Source organism: Heptranchias perlo, chromosome 18, assembly GCF_035084215.1.
Source record: "Heptranchias perlo isolate sHepPer1 chromosome 18, sHepPer1.hap1, whole genome shotgun sequence".
In the NCBI taxonomy this organism is placed as follows: Eukaryota; Metazoa; Chordata; class Chondrichthyes; order Hexanchiformes; family Hexanchidae; genus Heptranchias; species Heptranchias perlo.
The window spans coordinates 48,056,273-48,083,608 of record NC_090342.1 but is presented as its reverse complement, the minus strand read 5'-3'; the positions used below and the strand labels follow the sequence as shown (position 1 = coordinate 48,083,608).

At 41.3% G+C, this 27,336-nt stretch overlaps 1 protein-coding gene across 3 annotated transcripts in view; it reads right to left on the bottom strand.

The window, feature by feature from the left end:
• gxylt1b (glucoside xylosyltransferase 1b) overlaps nt 1-27,336 on the bottom strand; it is a 93,453-nt gene that overhangs the window by 21,449 nt on the left and 44,668 nt on the right. For 2 of the 3 annotated variants that reach the window (XM_067999880.1, XM_067999881.1), the window contains 4 exons: nt 26,211-26,462; nt 21,322-21,445; nt 20,776-20,948; nt 9,988-12,383 (listed from right to left, as the gene is read on the bottom strand). In XM_067999880.1, the coding sequence (XP_067855981.1) occupies nt 12,222-12,383; nt 20,776-20,948; nt 21,322-21,445; nt 26,211-26,462 (711 nt within the window). In that variant the 3' untranslated portion in view covers nt 9,988-12,221. Of the gene's footprint in view, nt 1-9,987; nt 12,384-20,775; nt 20,949-21,321; nt 21,446-26,210; nt 26,463-27,336 lie in introns of those variants that run through there. The other variant, XM_067999882.1, reaches the window with a different exon arrangement.

Genomic DNA, 27,336 nt, shown 5'->3' with positions numbered 1-27,336 from the left:
TTTGGAGTTGGAAAGAAGACTAATCAAGGCTGTAAAGATGCAATTGGCTATACAAGGTTTATTTTCCTGAGGGGGGACAAATCAAAAACAACAGATGGATAGAGGTGGTTGGAGGGCAGAAAACAGAGGGTAAGGGTAAGGAGAAGTTTCTTGGACTGGAAAGATGTGGTGAGTGGTGTTACACAGGCATCTATGTTGGGACCACTCTTATTTACTATATACATAAATGATCTGAGTTTAGGATTGAGGAAATTTGCTGTGGTCATACAAATTGAGGGATACGGCAAATTGTGACAAGGTGTGAAAAAAAAACTACAAGAGGACATAGCTAGGCTGGTAGGATGGGTGGATCAAGTTCAATGTAATATTAGGGAAAGGAATTGCACCTATAACAGTAAAATTCTAAACCGCAATCCTTAGTGTGCGGATTCACAGGTCATTAAGGACGATGGCTCAAGTAAAGAAGGTCTTGGTTTTGCATTGAGAGGCACATATTTTAGTTGGGCTGCAGTTGGAGTATTGTGTACAGTCTTGGGCACTCTATTTTAGGAAGGATGTAAAAACTATGGAAAAAATATAGTGCAGATTCAATGAATGTTACCATGGATGAAGGGTTATAGTTTTGAAGAGAGTCGAGAAATTAGGGCTATTTTTACGAGAGATACGAAGGTTGAAGAATGACTTAATCGAGGTCTTCAATATACTGAAGGGTCATGACAAGGTAAATAGCGGTGGATTGTTTAGAGTGATGAAACAGCAATAAGGGCGCAATTAAAGTAAGTCACCAAACAAGGTTGGTGAGCTGCAAGTGCAAATAGCCACATGGAAATATGATGATGTGGCTATAACGGAGACCTGACTCAAAATAGGGCAGGATTAGGTACTAAATATTCCTGGATACAAGGTGTACAGGGAAGATAGGGAAGGAAAGAAAGGGGGGGGTGGGGGGGGGGCAGTATTGATTAAGGAGAATATTGCAGTCCTGGAGAGAAAAGATGTCCTGGAAGGGTCAAGGACAGAATCTATTTGGTTAGAGTTAAGAAACAATAGAGGTGCCATTACACTACTGGGTGTATTTATACGGATATAGAGGAGCAAATTTGCAGGGAAATTACAGAGAGGTGCAAAAGCCATAGAGTAGTGGTAATGGGGACTTCAACTATCCTAATATAGAATGGGATAGTAATAATATAAGGGACAAAGAGGGGTAGGAATTTTTGAAGTGTGTTCAGGAGAACTTTCTTGACCAGTACGTTTCCAGCCCAATGAGGAAAGAGGCATTGCTGGATCTGGTTCTGGGGAATGAGGCAGTCCAAGTGGAGCAGGTGTCAGTGGGGGAACATTTAGGGAACAGCGATCATAGTATCATAAGGTTTAGAATAGCTATGGAAAAGGACATGGACCACTCTAAAGTATAAATACTCAATTGGAGGAGGGCCAATTTCAGCAGGATGAGAATAGATCTGGCCCAGGTAAACTGGAATCAAAGATTAGCAGGTAAAACTGTAATCAAACAATGGGCAGCCTTTAAGGAGGAGATGGTTCGGGTAGTCTAGGTACATTCCCACGAGGGAGAAAGGTAGGGTAACTAAAGCCAGAACTTCCTGGATGACACAAGAGATAGAGAGTAAGATGAAGCAGAAAAAAGGGGCGTATGACAGATGTCAGGTTGATAACACAAGTGAGAACCAGGCTGAATATAGAAAGATCAGAGGGGAAACGAAAAAGGAAATAAGAGGGGCAAAGAGAGAGTGTGAGAATAGACTGGCGGCCAACATAAAAGGGAATCCAAAAGTCTTCTATAGGCATGTAAACAGTAAATGGGTAGTAAGAGGAGGAGTGGGACCAATTAGGGACCAAAAAGGAGATCTACTCATGGAAGCAGAGGGCATGGCCAAAGTACTAAATGAGAACTATGCATCTGTCTTTACCAAGGAAGAAGATGGTGCCAGAGTCTCAGTAAAGGAAGATGTAGTTGAGATACTGGATGGGCTAAAACTTGATAAAGAAGAGGTACTAGAAAGGCTGGCTGTACTTAAAGTAAATACGTCATCATGTCCGGATGGGATGCATCCTAGGTTGCTGAGGGAAGTAAGGGTGGAAATTGCGGAGGTACTAGCTATAATCTTCCAATCATCCTTAGATATGGGGGTGGTGCCAGAGGACCACAGAATTGCAAATGTTACACCCTTGTTCAAAAAAGACTGTGAGGATAAACCCAGCAACTACAGGCCAGTCAGTTTAACTTTGGTGGTGGGGAAACTTTTTAGAAACGATAATCTGGGACAGAATTAGCAGTCACCTGGACAAGTTTGGATTGATTAGGGAAAGCCAGCACGGATTTGTTGAAGGCAAATCGTGTTTAACCAACTCGGTAGAGTTTTTTTGATGAGGTAACAGAGAGTGTCAATGAGGGCAATGTGGTTGATGTGGTGTATATGGACTTTCAAAAGGCTTTTGATAAAGTGCTGCATAATAGGCTTGTCATTAAGATTGAAGCCCATGGAATAAAAGGGGCAGTAGCAGCATGGATACAGAATTGGCCAAGTGACAGGACACAGAGTAGTGGTGAATGGTTGTTTTTCGGACTGGAGGGAGATGTACAGAGGTGTTGCCCAGGGGTCTGCTTTTCTTGATATATATTAATGACTTGGACTTGGTGCACAGAGCACAATTTCAAAATTTGCAGATGACACAAAACTTGGAAGTGTAGTAAGCAGTGAGGAGGATAGTGATAGACTTCAAGAGGATATAGACAGGCTGGTGGCATGGGCGGCCACATAGCAGATGAAATTTAACGCAGAAAAATGCGAAGTGATACATTTCAGTAGGAAGAATGAGGAGAGGCAATATAAACTAAAAGGCACAATTCTAAAAGGGGTACAGGAACAAAGAGATCAAGGGGTATATGTACACAAATCGTTGAAGGTGGCAGGGCATGTTGAGAAAGCGATTAAAAAAACATAAGGGATCCTGGGCTTTATAAATAAAGGCATAAAGTACAAAAGCAATGAAGTCATGATGAACCTTTATAAAACACTGGTTCAGCCACAACTGTGTCCAGTTCTGGGCACCACACTTTAGGAAAGATGTGAAGATGAGAGGGTGCAGAAGAGATTTACCAGAATGATTCCAGGGATGAGGGACTTTAGTTACATGGATAGACTGGGGAAGCTGGGGTTGTTCTCCTTGGAACCGAGAAGGTTGCAAGGAGATTTGATAGAGGTATTTAAAATCATAAAGGTTCTAGACAGAGTAGATAGAGAGAAACTGTTCCCACTGGCAGAAGGGTCAAGAACCAGAGGGCATAGATTTAAGGTGATTGGCAAAAGAACCAAAGGTGACATGAGGAAAAACTTATTTTACACAGCGGGTGGTTAGGATCTGGAATGCACTGCCAGAGGGGGCGATGGAGGCAGATTCAATCATGGCTTTCAAAAGGGAACTGGGTAAGTACTTGAAAGGAAAAAAATTGCAGGGCTACGGGGATAGGGCGGGTAAGTGGGACTAACTGGACTGCTCTTGCATAGAGTCGGCACGGACTCGACGAACCAAATGGCCTCCTTCCGCGCTGTAACCTTTTTATGATTCTATGAAAATAATGGGGAGGTTGGGAAAAAATTATCTATGCAGTGGCTAGCTAGAATTTGGAATTCTCTGCCACGTCATTGTTTGTGCAGAGCCCCTAAATGCTTTTAAAAGGTGATTAGTTGCTTGAAAAAAAGCAATCTTAAAGATTATGGGGAGCAAGCAAGAGACTGGGATTAGAATAGGGGGTTTATGCTGCAGATTTAATGAGATGGATCGCCTACTTCTGTGTCATAACATTCTATGTTTCTAGTACAATGCAAGATAAACCATTAAGCTTAAGTCTACTTTCCATGATCTCGAAAGATATATCAGTCAAGTCACATATGAACAAATGTCGGTATTGGCTCAGTGGTAGCACTCTCGCCTGTGTCAGAACGCTTGTGGGCGAAATCCCACTCCAGAAACTTCAGCACATATTCTAGGCTGACAATTCAATGCAGTACTGAGGGAGTGCTGCACTGTCAGAGTGGCGTTGTTTGGATGGGACGTGAAAACGAGGCCCCATCTGCCTGCTCAGGTGAACGTAAAACATCCCACATGATTCAAAGAAGAGCAGGGCAGTTCTCCTGGTGTCCTGACCAACATTTATCCCTCAACCAACACCACCAAACACAGATATCTGGTGATTTATCTCATTGCTGTTTGTGGGACCTTGCATTGTACAAATTGGCTACCGTGCTTCCCTACATAACAAGTGACTACACTTCACAAGTAATTCATTCATCGGCAGTGAAGCGCTTTGGGATATCCTGAGATCATGAAACGCACTATATGAAATACAAGTTTGTCCTTTCAAATTACCAATGTATAAACATTTCTGCTATAAGAACAGGGTTAGAACTTTCAGTCCAATGAGTCTGCTTTGCCATTTTGTTAGCCGTGACAGCTGTTCATCATTTTAACTTCAATTTCCCACCCTTTCTTCAAATGACTTAATACCCTTACTTCTCGGGTGAGCGTCTATTTCCTTTCTAAATACCTCAATTGATTCTGCATTTATACCTTTCGAGGGCAGTGCATTCCACATTCTGACAACTGTTTGTGTGAAGTTTTTCCTTAAATTAGTCATCAACCAGAGTAGTTGTAATTTGATTATACCCCTTGTTCTGGATTCCTCAACCAGAGGGAAGAGTCATTTCCTATTTACCTCATCAATTCCCTTTATTATTTTAAACACCTCAATTGGATTACCTCAAACTCATTGCCAGGAAATTTAATCTAAATTTACCCAGTCTCTCATCATGAACAAGTCCCTTTATTCCAGGTATCATTTAGATGAATTGTTGCTGAACTTCCTTCAAGACCAGTATGTCTTTCCTAAGGGAGGCACCTAAAACAATATTACAAATATGAGGTCTGGCCAGTGCTCTAAATACAATGCAAGGTACCACCTTGTTTAAAAAATAAATTTATGCTTGTCCCCTTGGTTCAATAAGTTTATCTAATGTGGAATTGAGCCATACAAATCAGGAAGGTCCCAGGTTTAATTCCCAACTATGATGGCAGAGGCACCATAATTGGCCTCAGCACCCCTGGGTTAGGGACGGGGCAATCAGCCATGCTTCTAATCACTATCCAATGAACTGTGCTGGAAATGCACGTGTGTGCATTATGGGTGAAGACTGGATCAGCCTTGGCTGTGATGATGCAGTTCAGTTTCTGGTCAATGGTGACCCCAGGATGTCGATGGTGAGGGATTTGGTGATGATAATGCATTTTCCATATCAGAATGCCACTATTTTTCTATTTTAAGGTGAGGTGAGAGTGATTGCTCTTGTTGGAGATGGTCATTACCTGACACTTATGTGGTGCAAATGTTACTTGCCACATATCAGCTCAAGCTTGGATATTGTCCAGGTCTTGCTGCATACAGACATGGACTACTTCATTATCTGAGGAATTGTGAATGGTGTTGAACATGGTGCAATCGTCAGCAAACAGCCCCACTTCTGACCTTCTGATGCAGGAAAAGTCATTTATGAAGCAGATGAAGATAGCTAGGCCTAGGTTGCAGCCTTGAGGAACTCCTGTAGAGATGTCCTGTGGCTGAGATGATCAGCTTCAAACAACTACTACCATCTTCCTTTGTGCCAGGTATGACTCAAGCCACTGGAGAATTTTCTCCCTGATCTGTATTGACTTCAGTTTTACTAGTGCTCCTTGGTGCCACACTCAGTCAAATGCTGCCTTGAAGTCAAGGGCAATCACTCTTGCCTCACTTTAAAATAGAAAAATAGTGGCAATCTGGTATGGAAAATGCATTAACTAATTCTACTTTAACAATATCTGTGCTAACATAACTAATACCATCACAACATTAAGCACTGACTATTTAAGTACTTTAACCTATATTATTAATCGTTCGAGTCTGGCTCATCATAGACACAACTGTAACTTAAGTATATCACAATATTTCAGCCTTATCAGAGTTGGTTTTTAAAAAAATTTGTTCATGGGATATGGGCGTCGCTGGCAACGCCAGCATTTATTGCCCATCGCTAATTGCCCTCGAGAAGGTGGTGATGAGCCGCCTTCTTGAACCGCTGCTGTCCGTGTGGTGAAGGTTCTCCCACAATGCTGTTAGGTAGGGAATTCCAGGATTTTGACCCAGCGACTATGAAGGAACGGCAATATATTTCCAAGTCGGGATGGTGTGTGATTTGGAGGGGAACGTGCGGGTGGTGCCTGCTGCCTTTGTCCTTCTAGGTGGTAGAGGTCGCGGATTTGGGAGGCGTTATCGAAGAAGCCTTGGCGAGTTGCTGCAGTGCATCCTGTGGATGGTACACACTGCAGCCACGGTGTGCCGGTGGTGAAGGGAGTGACTATTTAGGGTGGTGGATGGGGTGCCAATCAAGCGGGCTGCTTTGTCCTGGATGGTGTCAAAGCTTCTTGAGTGTTGTTGGAGCTGCACTCATCCAGGCAAGTGGAGAGTATGCCATCACACTCCTGACTTCAGCCTTGTATATGGTGGAAAAGCTTTGGGGGAGTCAGGAGGTGAGTCACTCGCCACAGAATACCCAGCCTCTGACCTGCTCTTGTAGCCACAGTATTTATGTGACTGGTCCAGTTAAGTTTCTGGTAAATGGTGACCCCCAGGATTATCTTGAGGGTTTGTGAATGGAACTGAACACTGTGCAATCATCAGCGAACATCCCCATTTCTGACCTTATAATGGAGGGAAAGTCATTGATGAAGCAGCTGAAGATGTTTGGGCCAAGGACACTGCCCTAAGGAACTCCTGCAGCAATGTCCTGGGGCTGAGATGATTGGCCTCCAACAACCACTACCATCTTCCTTTATGCTAGGTACTACTCCAGTCACTGGAGAGTTTTCCCCCAATTCCCATTGACTTCAATTTTACTAGGGCTCCTTGGTGCCATACTTGGTCAAATGCTGCCTTGATATCAAGGGCAGTCACTCTCACCTCACCTCTGGAATTCAGCTCGTGTTCACGTTTGGACCAAGGCTGTAATGAAGTCTGGAGCAGAGTGATCCTGGTGGAACCCAAACTGAGTATCGGTGAGCAGGTTATTGGTGAGTAAGTGCTGCTTGATAGCTCCTTCCATCACTTTGCTGATGATTGAGAGTAGACTGTTGGGGCGGTAAGTGGCCGGATAGGATTTGTCCTGCTTTTTGTGGACAGGACATACCTGGGCAATTTACCACATTGTCGGGTAGATGCCAGTGTTGTAGCTGTACTGGAACAGTTTGGCTAGAAGCGCAGCTAGTTCTGGAGCACAAGTCTTCAGCACTACAGCCAGGATGTTGTCGGGCCCATAGCCTTTGTTGTATCCAATGCACTCAGCTGTTTCTTAATATCATGTGGAGTGAATCGAATTGGCTGAAGACTGGCTTCTGTGATGGTGGGGATATCGGGAGGAGGCCGAGATGGATCATCTACTCTGCACTTCAGGCTGAAGATGGTTGCAAACACTTCAGCCTCGTCTTTCGCACTCACGTGCTGGACTCTGCCATCATTGAGGATGGGGATGGGGATGGGGATGTTGAGAGCCTCCTTCTCCCGTTAGTTGTTTAATTGTCCACCACCATTCACGACTGGATGTGGCAGGATTGCAGAGCTTTCATCTGATCTGTTGGTTGTGGAATCGCTTAGCTCTGTCGATAGCATGTTGCTTCCGTTTTTAGCATGCATGTAGTCCTGTGTTGTAGGTTCACCAGGTTGGCACCACATTTTTAGGTACGCCTGGTGCTGCTCCTCGCATGCTCTTCTATGCTCCTCATTGAGCCAGGGTTGATCCCCTGGCTTGTTGGTAATGGTAGAGTGAGGAATATGCTGGGCCATGAGGTTACAGATTGTGCTGAAATACAATTCTGCTGCTGCTGATGGCTCACAGCACCTCATGGATGCCCAGTTTTGAGCTGCTAGATCTGTTCTGAATCTATCCCATTTAGCACGGTGGTAGTGCCACACAACACGTTGGATGGTGTCCTCAGTATGAAGACGGGACTTCGTCTCCACAAGAACTGTGCGGTGGTCACTCCTACCAATACTGTCATGGACAGATGCATCTGCGATAGGTAGATTGGTGAGGACGAAGTCAAATAGGTTTTTCCCTCGTGTTGGTTCGCTCACCACCTGCCGCAGGCCCAGCCTGGCAGCTATGTCCTTCAGGACTCGGCCAGCTCGGTCAGTAGTGTTGCTACCGAGCCACTCTTGATGATGGACATTGAAGTCCCCCACCCAGAGTACATTCTGTGCCCTTGCTACCCTCAGTGCTTCCTCCAAGTAGTGCTCAACATGGAGGAGGACTGATACATCAGCTGAGGGAGGGCACTAGGTGGTAATCAGCAGGAGGTTTCCTTGCCCATGTTTGACCTGATGCCACGAGATTTCATGGTGTCCGGAGTTGATGTTGAGGTCTCCCAGGGCCACTCCTTCCCGACTGTATATCACTGTACCGCCACCTCTGGTGGGTCTGTCCTGCCGGTGGAACAGGACGTACCCAGGGATGGTGATTGAAGAATCTGGGATGTTGCCTTAAAGTTATGATTCTGTGAGTATGGCTATGTCAGGCTGTTGCTTGACTAGTCTGTGGGACAGCTCTCCCAATTTTGGCACAAGTCTCCAGACGTTAGCGAGGAGGACTTTGCAGGGTCGATTGGGCTTGGTTGTCTTTGTCGTGTCCATTGCCTAGTGGTCCAATGCCGGGTGGTCCGTCGGGTTTTATTCTTATTATGACTTTTCGTAGTGAGATTGCACAACTGAGTGGCTTGCTAGGACGATTCAGAGGGCGATTAAGAACCATCCACATTGCTGTGGGTCCGGAGTCACACATAGACCAGAGTGGGTAAGCACGGCAGGTTTCCTTCCCTAAAGGGCATTAGTGAACCAGATGAGTTTCACTTAATAACACTATTATAGAGCTCTGCTCAATGTCCAAGATTACACAATGGCTGAGTACGGTTAAGTTTACAGTTTGTATTCAATGTGCTACCGGCAATTTCCAGCATTCAGCTATTCCTCTAAAATATGAACATAAAACATAAAAAAACCTCTCAGTAGGTTGGCTGTCGTAATGTTGGCCAGTGTTGTCTTCTTTAGTTGTCGTCTTCTCATCCTAGATTAACTAACTATGCACATGTATTCTCTATACTGTGTGCTGTTACTTTACTCCTGGGTTCAGAGAGTTAAGCTATTAAATAGCCACAAAACACTTTACAAATCTTACCTTTGTTCAATTTTGCAAAAGTTCTTCACGACTTTTTATTTAAAAACCTTCTATCCTTTCTAAAAAGCTTTTCCAACGTTATCCATTCTATAACATAATACAGTACTAATGTGTGATCTTAACTAGTAGGAGAGCAGTCCACAATCTTCTTTTCACAAGTTTCTTCCAGGAATCACCATTCTTGCTAATTATGGCACGTTTACACTGTGGTCACGCTCCAGGAGAGCAGTTCTCAAGCAGAGTTGCAATCTCAGAGTGGCACTCTCCCCTTTCCTGCTGATAATCTCATTTGGAGGGCCGGTATGAAAAGCAACTTTGGCTCTGTGCATCTGACCTCTGCTCTCGGTACTCACAAAACATTGGGTCCTGGGTGCCAAAGGTGCAGGGTTCAGTCTGTAATGTGCTGGTGGTGAAAAGAATGTGATGACAGAACACCACTAGTGTACAAGCATGGTTCAATTCTCACCCAGTTTTTGCCTACTTTGCCATCTGTTGTTATCCCATCCTCCAGCATTTTAGACAGCTGGCATACCAGACTTCGGATGAGCAAACCACAATCTGAACACCCAACTTGCTCATTTTGATTTATGATCAACCTCTCCAGGACTCATTTAATCTCAAGGCTTCTAACTTGATTTCTCACAATCCCAGCTCCAGTGCTTATTTGAATGATCCCAGGGCAATATGATGTACAATGGTTCGCATCCAGATTTCATATTCAATTTTATTTCAGCAAAAATGCACATTGCATATTAATGTTTACCATTCATAACAACAGTTTTTTGTAAGGATATAATCAATGTCACAGTTATTAAAAAACACCTAGATGTAGATAATTCCATGTTTACATATAACTTTTGGCACTGACTTGTATTAGCTATGTTCCACCAGAGGTTTCAATCTGAAAGCACTAAAATAATAAGCAATCAAGCTAAAAAGCTTATGAAATAGTGGCTCTCAATTAATTTACCACTAAATTTGAGGCAAGTCTCAAAATATCAAGAACGAAGCTAAAAAAAACATTTTTTATCTGCCTCCTTTTGTTTTTAAGAAGTGCACATAACACCCTTTATCTCCATCTTTTGTGATACCTAAGATTAGTAAGGCATTTCACTGTATAAATTGAATGCTCTCCAGAGTGGTTTTAAAGAGACTGCCATGTCAGGCAAGATTAGCTGTGGGTTTTCTTTTCTCTAATTAAGCACATTTGCAATTAGCTTCATGTAGGAAAACCTCAGTCACTAAACAGCTTGTATTCAATTAACAGTGGGGTCAAATGAACATTTTTAAAGAAGAAAAAAACACTGGAATTCAGTTAACTTCAGAGTAAGAAGCCAGATGTAAACACTGTTCAAAATGAACTCTAATTCAAACGATTTTAGTGAGGTTGAGTTCAGAGTTAGAATCCTATAATCGTTAGAACAGCAGGCTATGAAATTGCAACATCAGCAATGCCATCTGGGCATTAAACACTTCAGTGTAGTGGCACAAGCAGGTTTCCAATAACTGGACACACATTCAGGTTAAGAGGAGAGGGGAAGAAGGGAAGGGAGAATCAATACACTGAGGTGGTGAGGCTTTGTCAAGCAACAGTGAGATCACAGTAAAATTCAATATAGCATAAAAAATGAACTAATCCAGTTATTGTTTTCACATTAATCACTACATTGTGAAATTATATTATTCCTGCAATTATAATAAGGAGGAAATTCCAGGAGTAGTTTAAGTAAACTGCTTTTGCAGAATTGCTGCCGCCTTATCTACATAACAATCACTGCACTCCAAAAGTAGTTGTGCGAATCAGATATTTCTACAATGTGATAAGACGCTATATAAATCCAAGTAATAAAGTATTTATTCATATTTCTAAACTACTTTATTATTACCTCAATTTTATCCTGTCAGCCTGAATATTTACACTATTTTCATAATATGCTGGTTCCCAGAAAGCCTTCAAAAAATATCTGGCTGGGGGCAAGACTTTGACTCCTACAAAACTTCCTGATGTCATATCCACTAAACAAGAGGCAATGTATACATTTCAATGCATCCAGGGTGGTGATTATCTGTTATCATTTTAAATGGAGGAGGCTATGTTTTTCCTGCAATATCAGCTGCAACACAAACTCCACTGACTTGTATTAAAATGGGGTAGAAAGTTATTTATTGAGCTTTGCGTCTGCATATTTCAGCTGCATATTCTGTTCATTTGCTATGTAAACTGTCTGCACTTAGACTCAAAATGAAGCTACATCGCACAAAGCAATTCCATTCCATTGATGCAAAGATGAAAAAAATTGTTCCATAAAGGAATCAACATAGCATATTGCCTAGTATGTATTTATTGCTGGCAAGATTGCAATCGGCTAAAGTGAACTAATTTTAGTTGCTCAGTTTCTTTATCAATAATCAGGCAAGCAATCAACTCAATTACACAGTACTGATATCTTTGCACTGTATTACAGTGCGCAACAGTGACTCTAACTGATGCTTACACTTGGAGTAGACCAAAAGCACCTAATGCGGTGTACGAATCAAGACCTGATTGTCATAAACATACAAGACACTCCTGACGTTAACTTTGCAACACTTAACTGCAGATTAATTACCATAATTTCATAATGAAACGCACTTCATACAGATTGTCGTCGATTCTAGTATACCTTCATATGACATAATAACACTCCTTTCTCTGTAAACAATGTTTAAAAAGGTAAATTAGTGCTCAAGTGTGAGATAATGATTAGATTCACAGAAGTTGTCCTTGAGGTTTCAACGTAAATACAGTGCTTGGTGTGAGCTCTTTCACTTCCATATGTCACCTCAATATTTAAAAAACATCCTTCAAACCTTTATTTAGGTCATGTGAAAACTCAAGTCCCTGAAGTTCAAGACAAAAATGCACTCTGAATAAAATGCCTTTACAGTGATTTAACAAAATCACCTTCCTCTTGAAATTTTGCCCTGTAAAGTTCTTAAACTCTTCTGCAGCTGTTGTGTAAAGACCTGATGGATCCTTCCACAGTATGTATTTGTAGTTTTCTGCAGTTCTTTTTCAAGTGCATGTAGGAGTGAACGGATGGGATCTTCCCCAAAAGGGTACTGTAGAGATTACAAGACAAGAATGACGTACAAAGTATTAATGAATTACTTACATTTGAAGTAAAAACAGACACTTACTTTTGTTTGAAAAGCAAAACTTAATTCAATTTTCAAGTACCAGCTTTCGAACACCAAACAATGGCCTACCTTTTAAATAGATCTCAGATTTTCAGGAATTCAAAAGCAGTTAATAGAAGTTTTAGGAGACCAGTGAAAGGATAATCCCACTGTAACCATTTATAATTTATTATCTCCTAACTTGTTAAGGTCAGTGAAATAAACAGATGTTATAATGTTCTTGCATATCACTTCATAAAATGTGGTAATAAGCTGGTTCAATACACTGGTCTAGCTCCATATGCCATACTGTGTACAATTCAGTTTGTCGTGCCACAGTGGGGACATAGTCATCATTGGCAAGGGTGTAGTAAAGGGCAACTAAATTTATACCTTGGTTGGGCACTTAAGCTATGAGAAAACTGGGGATGTTTACAGTCTAAAAATGAGAGGTGCCTGGAGATTTTCTTCAAATAGTCAAGATTCTAAGGAGTGTAGATAAATTGGACATTAAAAATATGTTCCACACAATCACATCGACTTCATGTGGACAAAAGTAAACAGATAGCTCAGGTTTAACACAGGTGGTGAATACATGATACAGACAGCCCAGGAAAGCAGAAGTGGCAAACTCAGGAGGGAGGGAAAAGGAAGTAGAGAAAAGGAAAGAAGGAAAGAAAAGAAAAAGGAAGAGAGATGCATAGCATTTATGGAATTTTGGATTTAGCCGGATGCTCGTCAATGGTCTCTTCTAATCCTGTACATTACAAATTACCTACAGTACAAAGTTTAATTTTATCTTCATCTGGTGTTATAATACTGTACCCAAAACAATCTTTTGCCACATGAAGTAAAATAAATACACAATAACACCAGCAGGCTTGCAGCAGGCTGTATTGCCAACAATACACACTCATTCACATCTTAAGCACAATACACAGGAGCACCATAGTGAGGGAGGGTGTGTGTGTGTGTGTGTGTGTGTTTTTTTGCCCTCTGGGAGTTGATATTTCACAAGACGTAGCAGAAATGTGGTAGAAGTTCAATCGCTATGCTATTCTGGATGAACAAGTTACGAACTAGACATAACATAGGAAGTGCATAAAATGAGGACAACTTACAAATAACCAAATTTGATAAATTAAAAGTAACCAAAATTCAGAAGATACCCCATGTAAGAAAAAGGCAGGCACCACCTCCTTCTCCTGATCACTGAATTGAAAGTCAGGAACGGCCACATGTAATTTTGTTAGAGCAAAACCCTGAAGTAAAATGATATTTTATTTTAAGCCCATTTTGCTCTCACCTCATCCCTGACTATAAATAGCCAGAATCTAATTTAGTAGTTCTCAAACTTTTTAGGCCGAGCTCCAACAAAACCTTGAGCACTCATGTTTCTCTAACTAAGAATATTTGGACTGGTAAGTCTGCAAAAAACGTGTCTGCATGTGTTGTCTCTCTCTTTCTTCCTCCTTTCTCCACTTATTTTTTTATCTCACTCTTCATTTGCATTCTCTTTCTTCCCTTGACTTCCTCCTCCCCAACTTCATTCTATTTCCCTCTCCTCTACTCTTCCCTATCACTTCTTTAAAAAATAATTTCCTTTTTTCTCCTCCCCTTTCTTAACTCTCTCCCATTTGTCCTTACAACAGTTTATTTACGTGACTTCCCGCACTGTTTATGCTGCTGCTTCAGGCGATTACAGGGATGGGAAGGCAGGAGGTCAGTGAAGGAATACAAGAAGCAGGAGGGAGCAGACAGGCATCTCTGACCAAGTAAGCTGGTAAGCAGGAGGAGGTGGGCCTCTGAAGGAAGTGGGAGGGAGAAGCCTGGACTGCTGAAGCACCACAAGGAGCAAAAGAAGCACAGGGAGTGGAACGGAATAGGCTTTTGAGCATCATAAGGGGCAGCACTCAGCAATGGAGTGAATTTGCAACTGTATACACACCCTTAGAAAGTACTTACACATGAATCACAGGTGAGGGACTGGCTCAGGATTGACTGTGATGCCCTCCATGCTTAAATGGTATGTGAACACTGGCTCACGCATTAAAACTGAACTTGGTAAGGGTGTTGGAAGACTCCTGACACCCATGGAATCATACTCCAGCATGAGTCACCACCTTCAGCGATGGGGTGGGGGGGAGGGCGGTGGTGATGGGTGGGAGGTTTAAAATAAAAATACAGTTTCTAGTGGATACTTTAGTTTGAAACAGATTGAGAGTTTCATGCTGGAGTTCACAGCACAGTATACAATTCAGTATATTGAAATAACAGAATTTAAATCAGGCAAAAGCTGTTTCCATTCAACACTGTACCACTGCTTTATTTTGTATTTATGATTGATAGTGTACTAAATTTTCCAAAAGAACATGACAGCTTCACATCTGAGATGAATTTGAAATTACATCGCCATGAGGACAAGAGTCACTGAGCTAATAAAAGGGAAGGATCTCTCGGGCCTCACTTCCAATTTTGGACACACAGCAAAATAAAATCCTACTTCTCTTGCCCGTTACCTTTTAATCTTGTTGTATTTCTTTGCCAATCATGACCTTATTATCTTGAGGGAAAAAACAGCTGTGATTGCTAACTTCAATGTGGTGGCTGGAAGATTATAATAGTGATAAGTTACATACTAGTCTGTGGCACATGTAAATAAACAATGGCCTTCGAGTTACATTGTGTGAATATTAGTTTACAAGCTCTTAGTGCATCCAAATGAAATTGCTTTTTTAATAAAGCCTCGAACCCATTTATTTTAAAAATGTTAGCATGTCCTTTAAAATAGTCCACAAAAGAAAATATGTTTGTATCCAAAAACTTGCATGGAGTAATTTCAAGGCCAATCTATCTATGCAAAACTTTCTATAACTGCACATCTCCTGTGCATTACACTTCAAATGTCACAGAATTTAATGCAAATTTCTGTATCATACTTTTAAAAAGTTTTAAAAGGGAAGAACGGCAATAATTTGCATTTACAGAAGAACAAAAAATACCAGAGCCACAACATCTGTAACCTCTCAACTGACCTTACCACAAACATAGCCAGAGTTTATGATCCCAGTCTTAATAACAATTAATCTTTGAACAAACTCAACCAGTATTTATCAATTACACTTTTATAGCCTTAAAGGGACACCATCTACACTTTAGCAGTAGAATAATTCATTGCATTTTACATGGTGTAATGTTATTGCCTTAATAAAGCAGCGCAACAGGGGTGAGTAGGATCATTAGAAATTTTTTAATTCAATTTGATCCATTATATTTTGTAACATACACCTTGGCCAATAACTCCACTCCAGATTGTTAAGACTATATGAGAAGTTTGTGCAGATCTTGTATTGCGAAAACCACCACAACCTTTTTGAAAACTTAGTTTCATTCTCTACATAAACATACTTCATGTTTTTAGTGCATTGACCTTAATGCTAGTATACACAGAATACAAACTAAGACCATAAAGGAAATTGCACTGAGTAATAAAAGCACTTTGTACATACTGTTTTTTATGATACTCACAGGACATAGGCTGCAATCAAAGTTTTACAGCAATACACTTCCGCAGTAATCAATACAGTCTCAACTCCTAAACAGCAGCTATCTTAATTTCTATTGTCGAAATCTCTAATGCCAGTGAAAAGCCAGCTACTTGATTTTGACTTATTAAATATAAATTTTAACTGAGTTTTAGGCAACCTCTACTTGAAAGCCCAAAAGGCATTGAATGTCTATTAAAAAAAACTGCAAGCAAGCTCATGCATTCAATGATCATAGAAGTCTACTGTGATTTTGTTTTGTTCATTTATCGGATGTGAGCGTCGCTGGCAAGGCCTGCATTTATTGCCCATCCCTAATTGCCCTCGAGAAGGTGGTGGTGAGCCACCTTCTTGATCCACTGCAGTCCATGTGGTGAAGATACTCCCACAATGCTGTTAGGTAGAGTTCCAGGATTTTGACCCAGCAACAATGAAGGAACGGTGATATATTTCCAAGTCAGGATGGTGTGTGACTTGGAGGGGAATGTGCAGGTGGTGGTGTTCCCATGCGCCTGCTGCCCTTGTCCTTCTAGGTGGTAGAGGTCGTGGGTTTGGGAGGTGCTGTCGAAGAAGCCTTGGTGAGTTGGTGTAGTGCATCTTGTAGATGGTACACACTGCAGCCACATTGCGCCAGCGGTGGAGGGAGTAAACGTTTATGGTGTTGGATGGCGTGCCAATAAAGCAGGCTGCTTTGTCCTGGATGATGTCGAGCTTCTCGAGTATAGTTGGAGCTGCACTCATCCAGGCAAGTGGAGAGTATTCCATCACACTCCTGACTTGTGCCTTGTAGATGGTAGGAAGGCTTTGGGGAGTCAGGAGGTGAGTCACTCACCACAGAATAACCAGCCTCTGACCCGCTCTTGTAGCCACAGTTCTTGTGGCTGGTCCAGTTAAGTTTCTGGTCAATGGGACCCCCAGGATGTTGATGGTGGGGGATTCAGCGATGGTAATGCCGTTGAATGTCAAGGGGAGGTGGTTAGACTCTCTCTTGTTGGAGATGGTCATTGTCTGGCGTGAATGTTACTTGCCACTTATCAGCCAAAGCCTGGATGTTGTCCAGGCACGTACTACTTCATTATCTGAGGGGTTGCGAATGGAACTGAATACTGTGCAATCATCAGCGAACATCCCCACTTCTGACGTTATGATGGAGGGAAGGTCATTGATGAAGCAGCTTAATATAGTTGGGCCTAGGACACTGCCCTGAGGAACCCTGCAGCGATGTCCTGGGGCTGAGTTGGTTGGCCTCCGACAACCACTACCATCTTCCTTTGTGCTAGGTATGACTCCAGCCACTGGAGAGTTTTCCCTCCGATTCCCATTGTCTTCAATTTTACTAGATGCCACACTCGGTCAAATGCTGCCTTGATGTCAAGGGCAGTCACTCTCACCTCACCTCTGGAATTCAGCTCTTTTGTCCATGTTTGGACTAAGTTTGTAATGAGGTCTGGAGCCGAGTGGTCCTGGTGGAACCCAAAGTGAGCATGGTTGAGCAGATTATTGGTGATTGCTCAATATTATATCAGAAGATTCTGTCAGAAGGGTGGTGTGTGCATGAGGATTGCTTAACCAACTTACAATATTCAAACTAATTTATATTGTGTTATGCATCATACATAGAACCTACAGGTGCAACTCAAATCAAAGCTCAACATGATCACTAATACCAGGCACACAGGCAGATACCTGGAGTGCTTCAGCAAAGTCCCCCTCCCTCTTGGGACCGATGGTGTGTCTAAAATGCAGCACTGTTCCCTTTTGTTTTCACAGGGAAATAATCTAATTCATACTCTCAAATCAGTCTATTTTCCACAGTGAGGATATACTAGATTCAGAGCGTAAGGGATGCTGGGATAGTGCAATCTCAATGGTATTTGCTGATGCATCATTTTCTAGCTGCAGAGGCACAACAGCCAGGGTGGACATCACACAGAGTGATAAAGCATGGAAGATCAAACACATGGGCTCCGATTTTCGAATAAAATTGCGGGTGCAGTGGGAGCTCCAAAAATCAGGGAAATCCCGAGCGGGTTCGGAAGCCGGCTTCAACCCGCCGACTTCTGGGTACCCCACAGACGTGCCTATGTGCGCGCGCAGGCGCTTCACAAATCCGGAAGTCTCGCTGGCAATTAAAGCCAACGGGATGATAGTTAAAGAACCAAATGTATCTCATTAAGGTACTTCAGGTACTTTATTTCTGACGTAGTAGATAGTTGAAACGATTTTAAATTTACCTGGGCGGCTTTCCCACGGCTTCCGATTCACGCCTGGTAAAACCAGGCATGAAGGGCCAGATCAGGCAAAAAAACCACTGCACAAAGTTAAAGAACAAAATAAACCTATCTTTCCATCCTGCTCCGCTGTCCCCCTCAGTTCCCGATGTCTCCCTCTCCAATGTCCCTCTCAGCCCCCGATCTCCTCCTCTCCCATCTCCCCGCCTCCAAAACCGATGTCTCCCTCACTGATCTCCCCCTCTCCCCCCGATCTTCAGTGCCCTCCACTCTCTGTTCCAGTGCCGGATGACTCTCTCTTTCTCTCCACACACACCCCCCCAACCCCTGGCGTTGCAGCTCCTGTCAGCAGCCAGCCTGTCAGGTCGGCTACGGGCGCGAAACCCGGAAACGTCTTTAATCACCATCAATTACATCGCGATCATGTCGGAAAAGTTAAGTTTTAAAAAAAAATTTGGGTTTGCCACGCGCACCTTCAACCCCCCCGCTGCCAACCCACCACCATTTCAAAATTGAGTCCGTGGAGTAGCCAGGAGGGAAATGTTGTGAGTTGGTATCTCATTTTGCTCAATAATTGAATATGCTGCCTACAGTCACTGTGCCACCAATAGGCACATATACTACATATACAGCACTGGAATTAAGAAACTACATTTTATTCTTGGATACACAAGTCAGTGCATTTAAGAAACTGGAATTATCTGTACATAGAAGTAATTTGGTTATGTCTGGAGAGAAGTTGTTTGGGGCAGATCAGTGAGAATGAGGAAGAATACAATTATAGCAAGAGAGAGAAGAAAATAACAAATGGGGGAATGAAATTACAAAAAAGAAAACAGGGAAATAAAATGAAACTACAAGTGCAGCAAAGAAAAGAACTCAAGAGACATATCTTCGTGTCAGTAGAAATCTACTGAAGAATAATGTTTATGTATTTCCTACAAAGACTTCCTCTCTTCCCATTGGTTTTGACTAGGTGATTGGCAAAAAACTCTGGTGTAAATAGTGGAGGTCAGCATGACGAGTAAAAGAAAACTGAAATTAATCTCGGCTGCAAAAAATTGGAAAACTTATAGCTTATAGAAGACCATAATTTGTCACATGGGTTGCTCTATAGTTATCGTCCATATATGGGACAGGGATTTTAAAATAAAAATGAGAAAGGAAAGAAATGAAGAGAAAATAATAGGTTTCAAAGCAGCTATCTAACTTTGGTAATAAATCTAAAAATTGAGAGGCATCATAGTGCCACTGAAGTACCAATGTGTACCATCAAGAAGTGGCTCTAACAATCTCAACGATATCACCATGGGGAGGTGAGGAGTGTAGGCCTGGCGCTTCCCTACAGGCAACAGGGATATAAGGGATGGCAGAATCACTGTACGGTGGGTCACTGCTGTGTGTCCAACCAACTAGATGAACACCAACATTAGCAGAGGTTTAAGGGCAGGCGCCTTTTGCAATGACAGTTGTGCATGTTAGAGGGAATATGGCAAATATCTAAATTTAAATTACATCTCCATCATGTCCACCGAATTGGAAAATGCTACCGCTATATTCTATCTACTGGTAGTTTAACCTTATTAGAGAGAGAAGTTAACCCACTGAGGTTGATCTCCTTCAGATAGACAATTGGTCTGTTGGATAAATGCTGAGCTTGGTTTCCATTATTGAACAGCCAGGAGCATCTGAAGACAGATTCTGTGACAGTGTGGTAAGCAATGCGTACAGTTCTCTGCTTTCTCCCCACATCCAAGATATAGTACTGAACAATGCAGGTAGAAATTGGATAGGCTCCACAGCATAGCATACTTAACTCTGGACAGCTACAAGACTTAGTTGAAATTGGAGATAAGTATTCTACCCCAAGTGGTATTCATGTTTTTTTAAAAACTAAAATCCTTACGGAGGCCAAGTAAAAAAAAATGCTTAAGATAATAAAAAAAGGAGACACAAACAAAAGCCAATTTCTTTTAAAATTTTAAAGGTGTTAATATGTATTCTAGTGAAGAGAAGCACTAATGGCTGGTAGTTCATAACTTGTGGCAGGAACAACCTTATGATCTATTAATTTATACAAGGACATTGAGCACAAAAGGAGCTTAAAACTGCTGCACATGTGAATGGGAGGGCTTTATGCACACAAGAACTCATTACCTGCCAGAGTGGTACCTTTAATTGATGCAACTTTGCTGTAGAATGAAAAAGAAAAAATGTCCCTATGTGCATTGGACTAATTACAAGGGCCATTACTATTGATTTTTAGTGAAAAATAACTACTGCTACATCATATTTCAACACAGGAAACCATTGCTTGAAATTCCCAGTCTTAAAAGACATGTAACAGGAGCCAAGTAAATAACCCCTTACAAGTGAAAAATGAATACACAGAGCAGCACCAGACCCAGGGGCAGCTGTGTTGCATACATTTCAGGAAAACACTTTTTTGCAAAAGTATTAAAATGTTACACTTATGGTGCATCAATGGATCATTTCAAACAGAGGCAATAAAGAGCTTTAATTATTTTTGAGGCTATATTTCTAGGCTGCAGTACTTACACTTTTTATTGCTTCATACACAGCCCTGAAAGCTGGCTGCTTTTCATCGTGGTAGACGCCGCGATTTCCATGAAGAACAAAGATTCCTTCATCCTCCGCTTCTTTGCAGTTGCTGCCATACATGCAGTGGTCAGGACGATAATTCCATTGACATGGAAAAATAAACAGGCTTTCTGCAATAGGAAAAAGAACATAAAATATCAGTGCAGTACAAATGGTTATTTCTCAGACCAGTCTTTATTTTTATTTTAAGTTAAGCACAAACGGATCTTTAAAAGCGATGAAATCTTACGTGAACATTCCAAGTCAATTTTTCTGGTAAGATTCAAATGTCCCCAAACAACATGGAAACATTTTTGCAGCATATCTGCAAGGATTGTTAGACATCCAACATGCCATGGCTTTAAAACTGAAATGGCATCAGGCATTCTCAACACAAATTGTACTGCCACAATGTCATTTAAAACATGAAGATCTTCATCAAGGACTCGGGCAAGTAGAATATTAAAGGGGGAGGGAGAAAGAGAGAGGGGAAAGAAAATGTACCTGGATTGTGGTGGAAGACAATATTGAGTAAATCTTGGTCTCCCCAGGTAATATTGAGCTTGTACTTTTTGAAGAGGGGTAGAAGTAAATCTTCCCATTTCAGCCGCGCAGCCGTCATATCATTCTACACGATAAAAAAAAATGCACGTTACTCATTTTAACACTGTAATCAGTAATTATTTTGCTGGTCAAACAGTTGAAAGAAGTCAAGTAATATTTATAATCAGAAACAGAAAATAGGAACCTGATACCTTAATGACATTTAGTCACCATTTTCAAAGAAAAATGTCCAAGATCTTAAAACACTTAGAGAAAACTCCTTAAATATCCAATTCCAAGCACCAATTCACAGTTATCCATTTGCCTACAGAGTGAGGACATTTCAAATGGAGGTTTTTTTGCTTACTTGAGACCAACCATTCATTATTTTGGACAGAAAAAGAAAAAAAAATGCAGCCTTTTGTCATCAGATTCACTACTTTGTTTATAATTTTTGAAGCACATTTCGTACCCAGTTTACATTGGCACGTGAAGGGCAGAGCAGACCAGAAGTGGGTATATAAATTAGCCAAATTCTCTGTCTCAAAGAGAGTTAGCCTAAAGGAACGCCACCTCATGCGTAGATTTCATAGTAAGAGCAATTCAGAGGTAAATCAGTTGACAGATCTGCCCGAGTAACTTCTCTCTTTTTTTCTCCTCCTCCCCTTTACGAAACTGGAGAGGGGAGGAGAATAATGGTGGCATAGCGCAGCTTGGGGTCAATTATGACAAATTGAAATATTCTCCACAAGAGAAACAAGGCAGCTCACATTTTACAAAATTAAATCTTTAACTTCCTTTAAAGTAGAGCTGAATACATATAAAAGAGACTATTCCATGTGCAAGCATAAAAATGGAAAATGGGGAACAAAAATAAAGCATAGTTGTGGAAGTGGATCACAGGCAGCTTTCAATGCAACAGTATGGGGAACATAATGCAATTCAGCAGCAAGATGGAATTGTAAGCCTGGACCAAGAAACCAAAGTGCAGAAATTTGTGATATTACCATACAAGTGATAAATGCCTTCATATGACATTCCTCTGCCTATTTTAACAGAGCTCTTAATTGTGGCACAAGATATTTGTGCATTTTAAATTGGAGTACAGGATAGCCACTGAAACCTGTTGATTACCTAAAATCTAAATCTCCATTAGATTTTACAATGACACAATCCTATTTATATTTTTGGCTTCCCATCTTAGATAACTGTGTTAAGCAACAAAAACTTGCATTTATATCACACCTTTATGTAGAAAAACATCGAGCATAATCAGACCAAAATGGATACTGAGCTAAAGGGGATATTAGGAGGGGTGACCAAAAACTCGGTCAAAGAAGTGACTTTTAAGGAAGGTCTTAAAAGGAAGAAAGGAAGGTTGGGAAGTGGAGGGCTTTAGGGATGGAATTCCAAGCATGGGACTTACATGGCTGAAAGCACTGCCGCCAACGGTGGGGCGAAAGAAGTTGGGGGGTGGGTGCATTAGAGACCAGAATCGAAGGAACGGAGAGTTTGGGTGAGGTTGTCGGGCTGGAGGAGGTTACAGAGACTGGAAGGGCAAGGTCATGAAGGACTTTTAAACACAAGGATGACAATTTTAAATTGGAGGCGTTGTGGGGACCGGGAGCCAATGTAGGTCAATGAGCACAGAAGTGATGGGTGAGTGCAACTTGGTGCAGGATAGAATATGGCAGAAGACTTTTCAATGAGTTGAAGTTTACAGAGGATGGAAGATGGGAAGTGAGCATTGGAATAGTCAAGTCCAAAGGTTTCAGAAGCTCAGCTCATGGTCGAATGGGATGCAGAGGTTGCAAACTGTCTGATTCAATCTGAATCAGACTGTGATGTCAACCCCAGTCCATCACCGGCATCTCCACATCATGATTCAATCTGAGGAAGTGGCCAGGGAGGGGGATGGAATCGGTGGCGAAGGAACAGGGTTTGTGGTAAGGACTTAAGACAATGCTGTCGGTCTTCCAAATGTTTAAATGGAGGAAGATGAGGGCCGTACCAGGAGGAATGACCAGGATGGGAGAGAGTAAAGGTTATACTAGCATCAAAGGTACAGGTGATGCAGTGGTTGAACAGATCGACAACTGAAGCAAAGGCTAGACAGTCGGCAGCTTGAAAGTGTAATTGTAAGTGACTCAGGGGAGACAGCCTGACACCATCTGTTGAGAAAAGACTAAAGTAGGCAAGAAAAAAAGAATACTTTGAAAGGTCTAAAAAACTGAAAAGATAAAATGTATTCATGCTAAAATATATTCTATTCTATTGGAGTTAGTAATATGTGGGTGAGAGAGAGAGAGAGGCAGAGTGAGTGAGAACAGCTGTGAGAGAGAGAAAATGAGAAGGATGGATATGGATCACTATCCATTTTGGGCACCTTCATGTTAAATATAACATATAGTTAAATGTACAGTAGTGCTCCATTTTCCCCTTTTCTTTGCCCCAGCCTTGGAACAGTGCCAATTACTGCACACACAACATTTACCACACTAGCTATTCAATTGTCCTGAGTAAGATTACTAATTAGTGCTCAATTGGGGAGTTTTGGGCTGTTGCCTCAATATAAAAAGTGATCAAGACAGCCCAAAACTCATTTCACATAGGATTCTTAAGGCCAGCAGACAGGGGAGACTTTCAGTCAGCCAGCCTGCAGGCTGTATTTGAACACAGATCCCATGGATGAAAAGCCACCGTCTCTCGCTCACTAGGCCATCCAGTCCTCTGCTCCATGCATGTCATATAGTGGTCAAGTGACTTAACAGACGTTAAGTACCAAGGGTGACTTTTGTAACAGATTTTAAATGTGTTTTTAAAAAATTTCACAAGATGTGGGTGTCACTGGCAAGTCTGCATTTATTGCCCTGAGGAGGTGGTACAAACCTATTCATTTCTTGCAATATACACTTATAAAGACAACAAATTGAGCATGGGTCAAATGCAATTTAACAGCCAATGTTTTAGACTGTTACTTCAAGTTCATATTGAGTTAAGTATCAAAACAGGATTTCACATGAAATCAGACATCAATGTCCCTGTCATGTTTGGAAGAACTGCACTGTTCAGTCTAAGGACAATTTTGTGAGACTGCAAGTAGGGGAAAACAGGTCTGTAGCCTTCCACAATAATGTGGCAATCAAGGTGAGCCAGCTATGAAAGTACAAGTGCAGGAAAACTATGTGAGGCAGTAGTAGTGTTTTTTGTGGCCAAGACTCTAAGTTGGTTCAGATCTCTGACAAGGCCTTAAATTTAGATGGGTTTCCAATGCTGAGGTCAGGTGGAATTGCTAAATTCTCAGCATTTTGAACTCCAAATTCAACAAATTTGGCATGTACTTCTGATGCCCATTCAGAACACTAAATTGGCCATTTTTGCTCTCCTTCCATTCAAAGGGCTCATATAAAAATATTACCAAAACAAACGTTGATAACTGTTTTGCTACATGTATCCGATAAAATGTAATCACCAACTATTAATATGTTCTTTGCTGCTTAATATTCAGTAGTTAAAAACACATTCAAAGTACATATTATTGTGATGAATTTGAAAATGTGCTTGTGTAGATAGAAAATATTCCTATCTAATACTCTACAGATTCCACCACAGAAAAGGTGCCTGAACTCCTAATTATACACACCAGACCTGATCAGTGCATAGCTGCACAAACCTAACAGCTCAACAGAAAATGACTATTACAGTACTATACAGTGTCAGCTTCCACGTCTCAATAAGCAACCAATTTATCTCCTTTAAGTGTGTTTCAGTTGGAATACAAAGCAATTTGAAACTATGCGGGCATGTGACATATCAGACACTATTCAGTAATTAGCTTTGTTCCATGTTTAAATTGAAATCAGACCTTTTCCCACTGCCAACAATACCGTTTCAGTGGTGTCAATAGACAGCCTAAGGGCACCATCTGCTGGTCAAAGTAACCACTAACATTTAATCCTCCAGAACGAAGACTCAGAGACCTTTCTGGATTGTAATTAGAGATTAGAGTCATTAATTACAAAAATGTCTGCTATAACAAGATTCTTTAATTTGGTCACTAACTCTCTGATTATTCTGCTGCAAACTAATGATGTCAGCTGGTACATATTAAAAGGTCTGCTGTTTAATGATTGAATTCCGTTAGCAGCATAACATTACAATTGATATCAGCACCCTCGGCTAAAGTGAGGAAAGGCAGGGACATGGGCAGGGGGAAAATCAGCCAGGGTTCCCCATATTGATCACCACTCAGTGACCGCTGCTGGAAAGTGCACGAATGTGGACATTGGATGAGAAGAGGATTGGATTTGGCTGTGATGCTTCAAATATATCCCCCCACCCAATACTCATTATCTGACTCATGCACGAAAAATGGCACTTTGATCAACACACTGGGAATGCTTGTCCCCATGGAACTGTACAATATGAGGCAGTGTCTTCAGGAAAAGAGGGATTAAAAAATATTTCAAAATAAACACTAAAATAGAAGATTGGAGCCGGGAAGAATATATACTCAGTTATAATTTTTATTAACCTGCTGTGTCCTGGCAATTGGATTTTATACTTGTGTATTAACCTATAAATGAAATACACTTACACCATATTCTATATAATTAAAACATTTATAATCAGCTAAAGTCATTCAATACTGGAATAATTTCCACAATAAAAGACAATGGGCTAACAAAAAGGTATTAAAACGAAACGCATTGTGCTTGGAAGGATTGCAATATGTATTCATTATTTCCTACCTCCTTTAAAGTGCATTACAATACATCAAACCAACCACAATATATACAAAACATTGCCACAGTTCAATATTTGACCAAAAAAAATCCAGACACACTTACCTTAAAGTATTTTTTTCGGATACGGGTCATGTTCATCAACATAACTCCAGAGTTGATTCCAGTCTTCCCATAATACGGATGTCTGGCAAAACGGTTGTACCAGCCAATTCGTGGCTCCTCATGCTCTGGTGCCATTCCAGCAATCTGAGTATTATTGAAATCTTCAAGAAATGCCCATATATCATCCATAGGACGCAAAAAAAGAATGTCCGTGTCCACATACAGCAAGGAATCCACGTCCTTCAGGATCAACTTAAGAGAAAAGGGACAAGTATGTCAGGAAGAACGGATAGGCAGGTAAAAATTGGTACTGTTGAATCAGATTAGTACAGATATATACTGAATACAGAATGCTCGAGATACCTCTTTATTTGGTAACAGCTTCATTCAGCACAGATCACACTGTGCAGTCAGGGTTTTCAGTTCCAAGTGCTTTACATAAAGGCAAAACTTAACATACTTTAAACAGTCCCTTGATAGGCGAGTGATGGTACTGACAGGCAATTTCTTAGAAGTATCCTTGACAGCAGTGTTTGTTTTGGAATTATCTTCATTAATAAGACTTTTTCATGCACTGGCATTCACTAAGGAATGTTCTTCAGTGTATCCACTCCATGGGATGGGGATCTCTGTTTATCAGTCTTGCTAAGAGACCAATCAGGGATTAGCTCTGGAGCAACACCACCCCCTTAAACAGATTTTCAAATACCTGGTGGTTACTGAATTTAAAGTCACCAAAGCCTCCTGATTAGAATAATCCAAAATTGGTAGAGATAACTATACTTTCCCATGTCCCTCAGTCCTCCCCTTGTTCCTATGTACTATGTTTTAAAACTGCTGATCTGAGACAGCCTGCAAAGGTACATTTTATGTAGAATCTCCTCTTCTCATGATATTTTGAAGTTACTCTCTTTTTGATACACAATGATTTGGGAGTCTGTGTGCCATCCACATTTCAGTGCTGACTAAAAATATAAATAGCACATTAAGGGGCTGCGATCATCCCAATATGTGGGACAGCTCCTCCTGAATTACAAATGCAAATATCCAACACCTTTTTATAGCTACAATGGACTGACAAATATTTGGCAAGATTTTTTAAATATGGTTGTTATGAGCTCTGGAC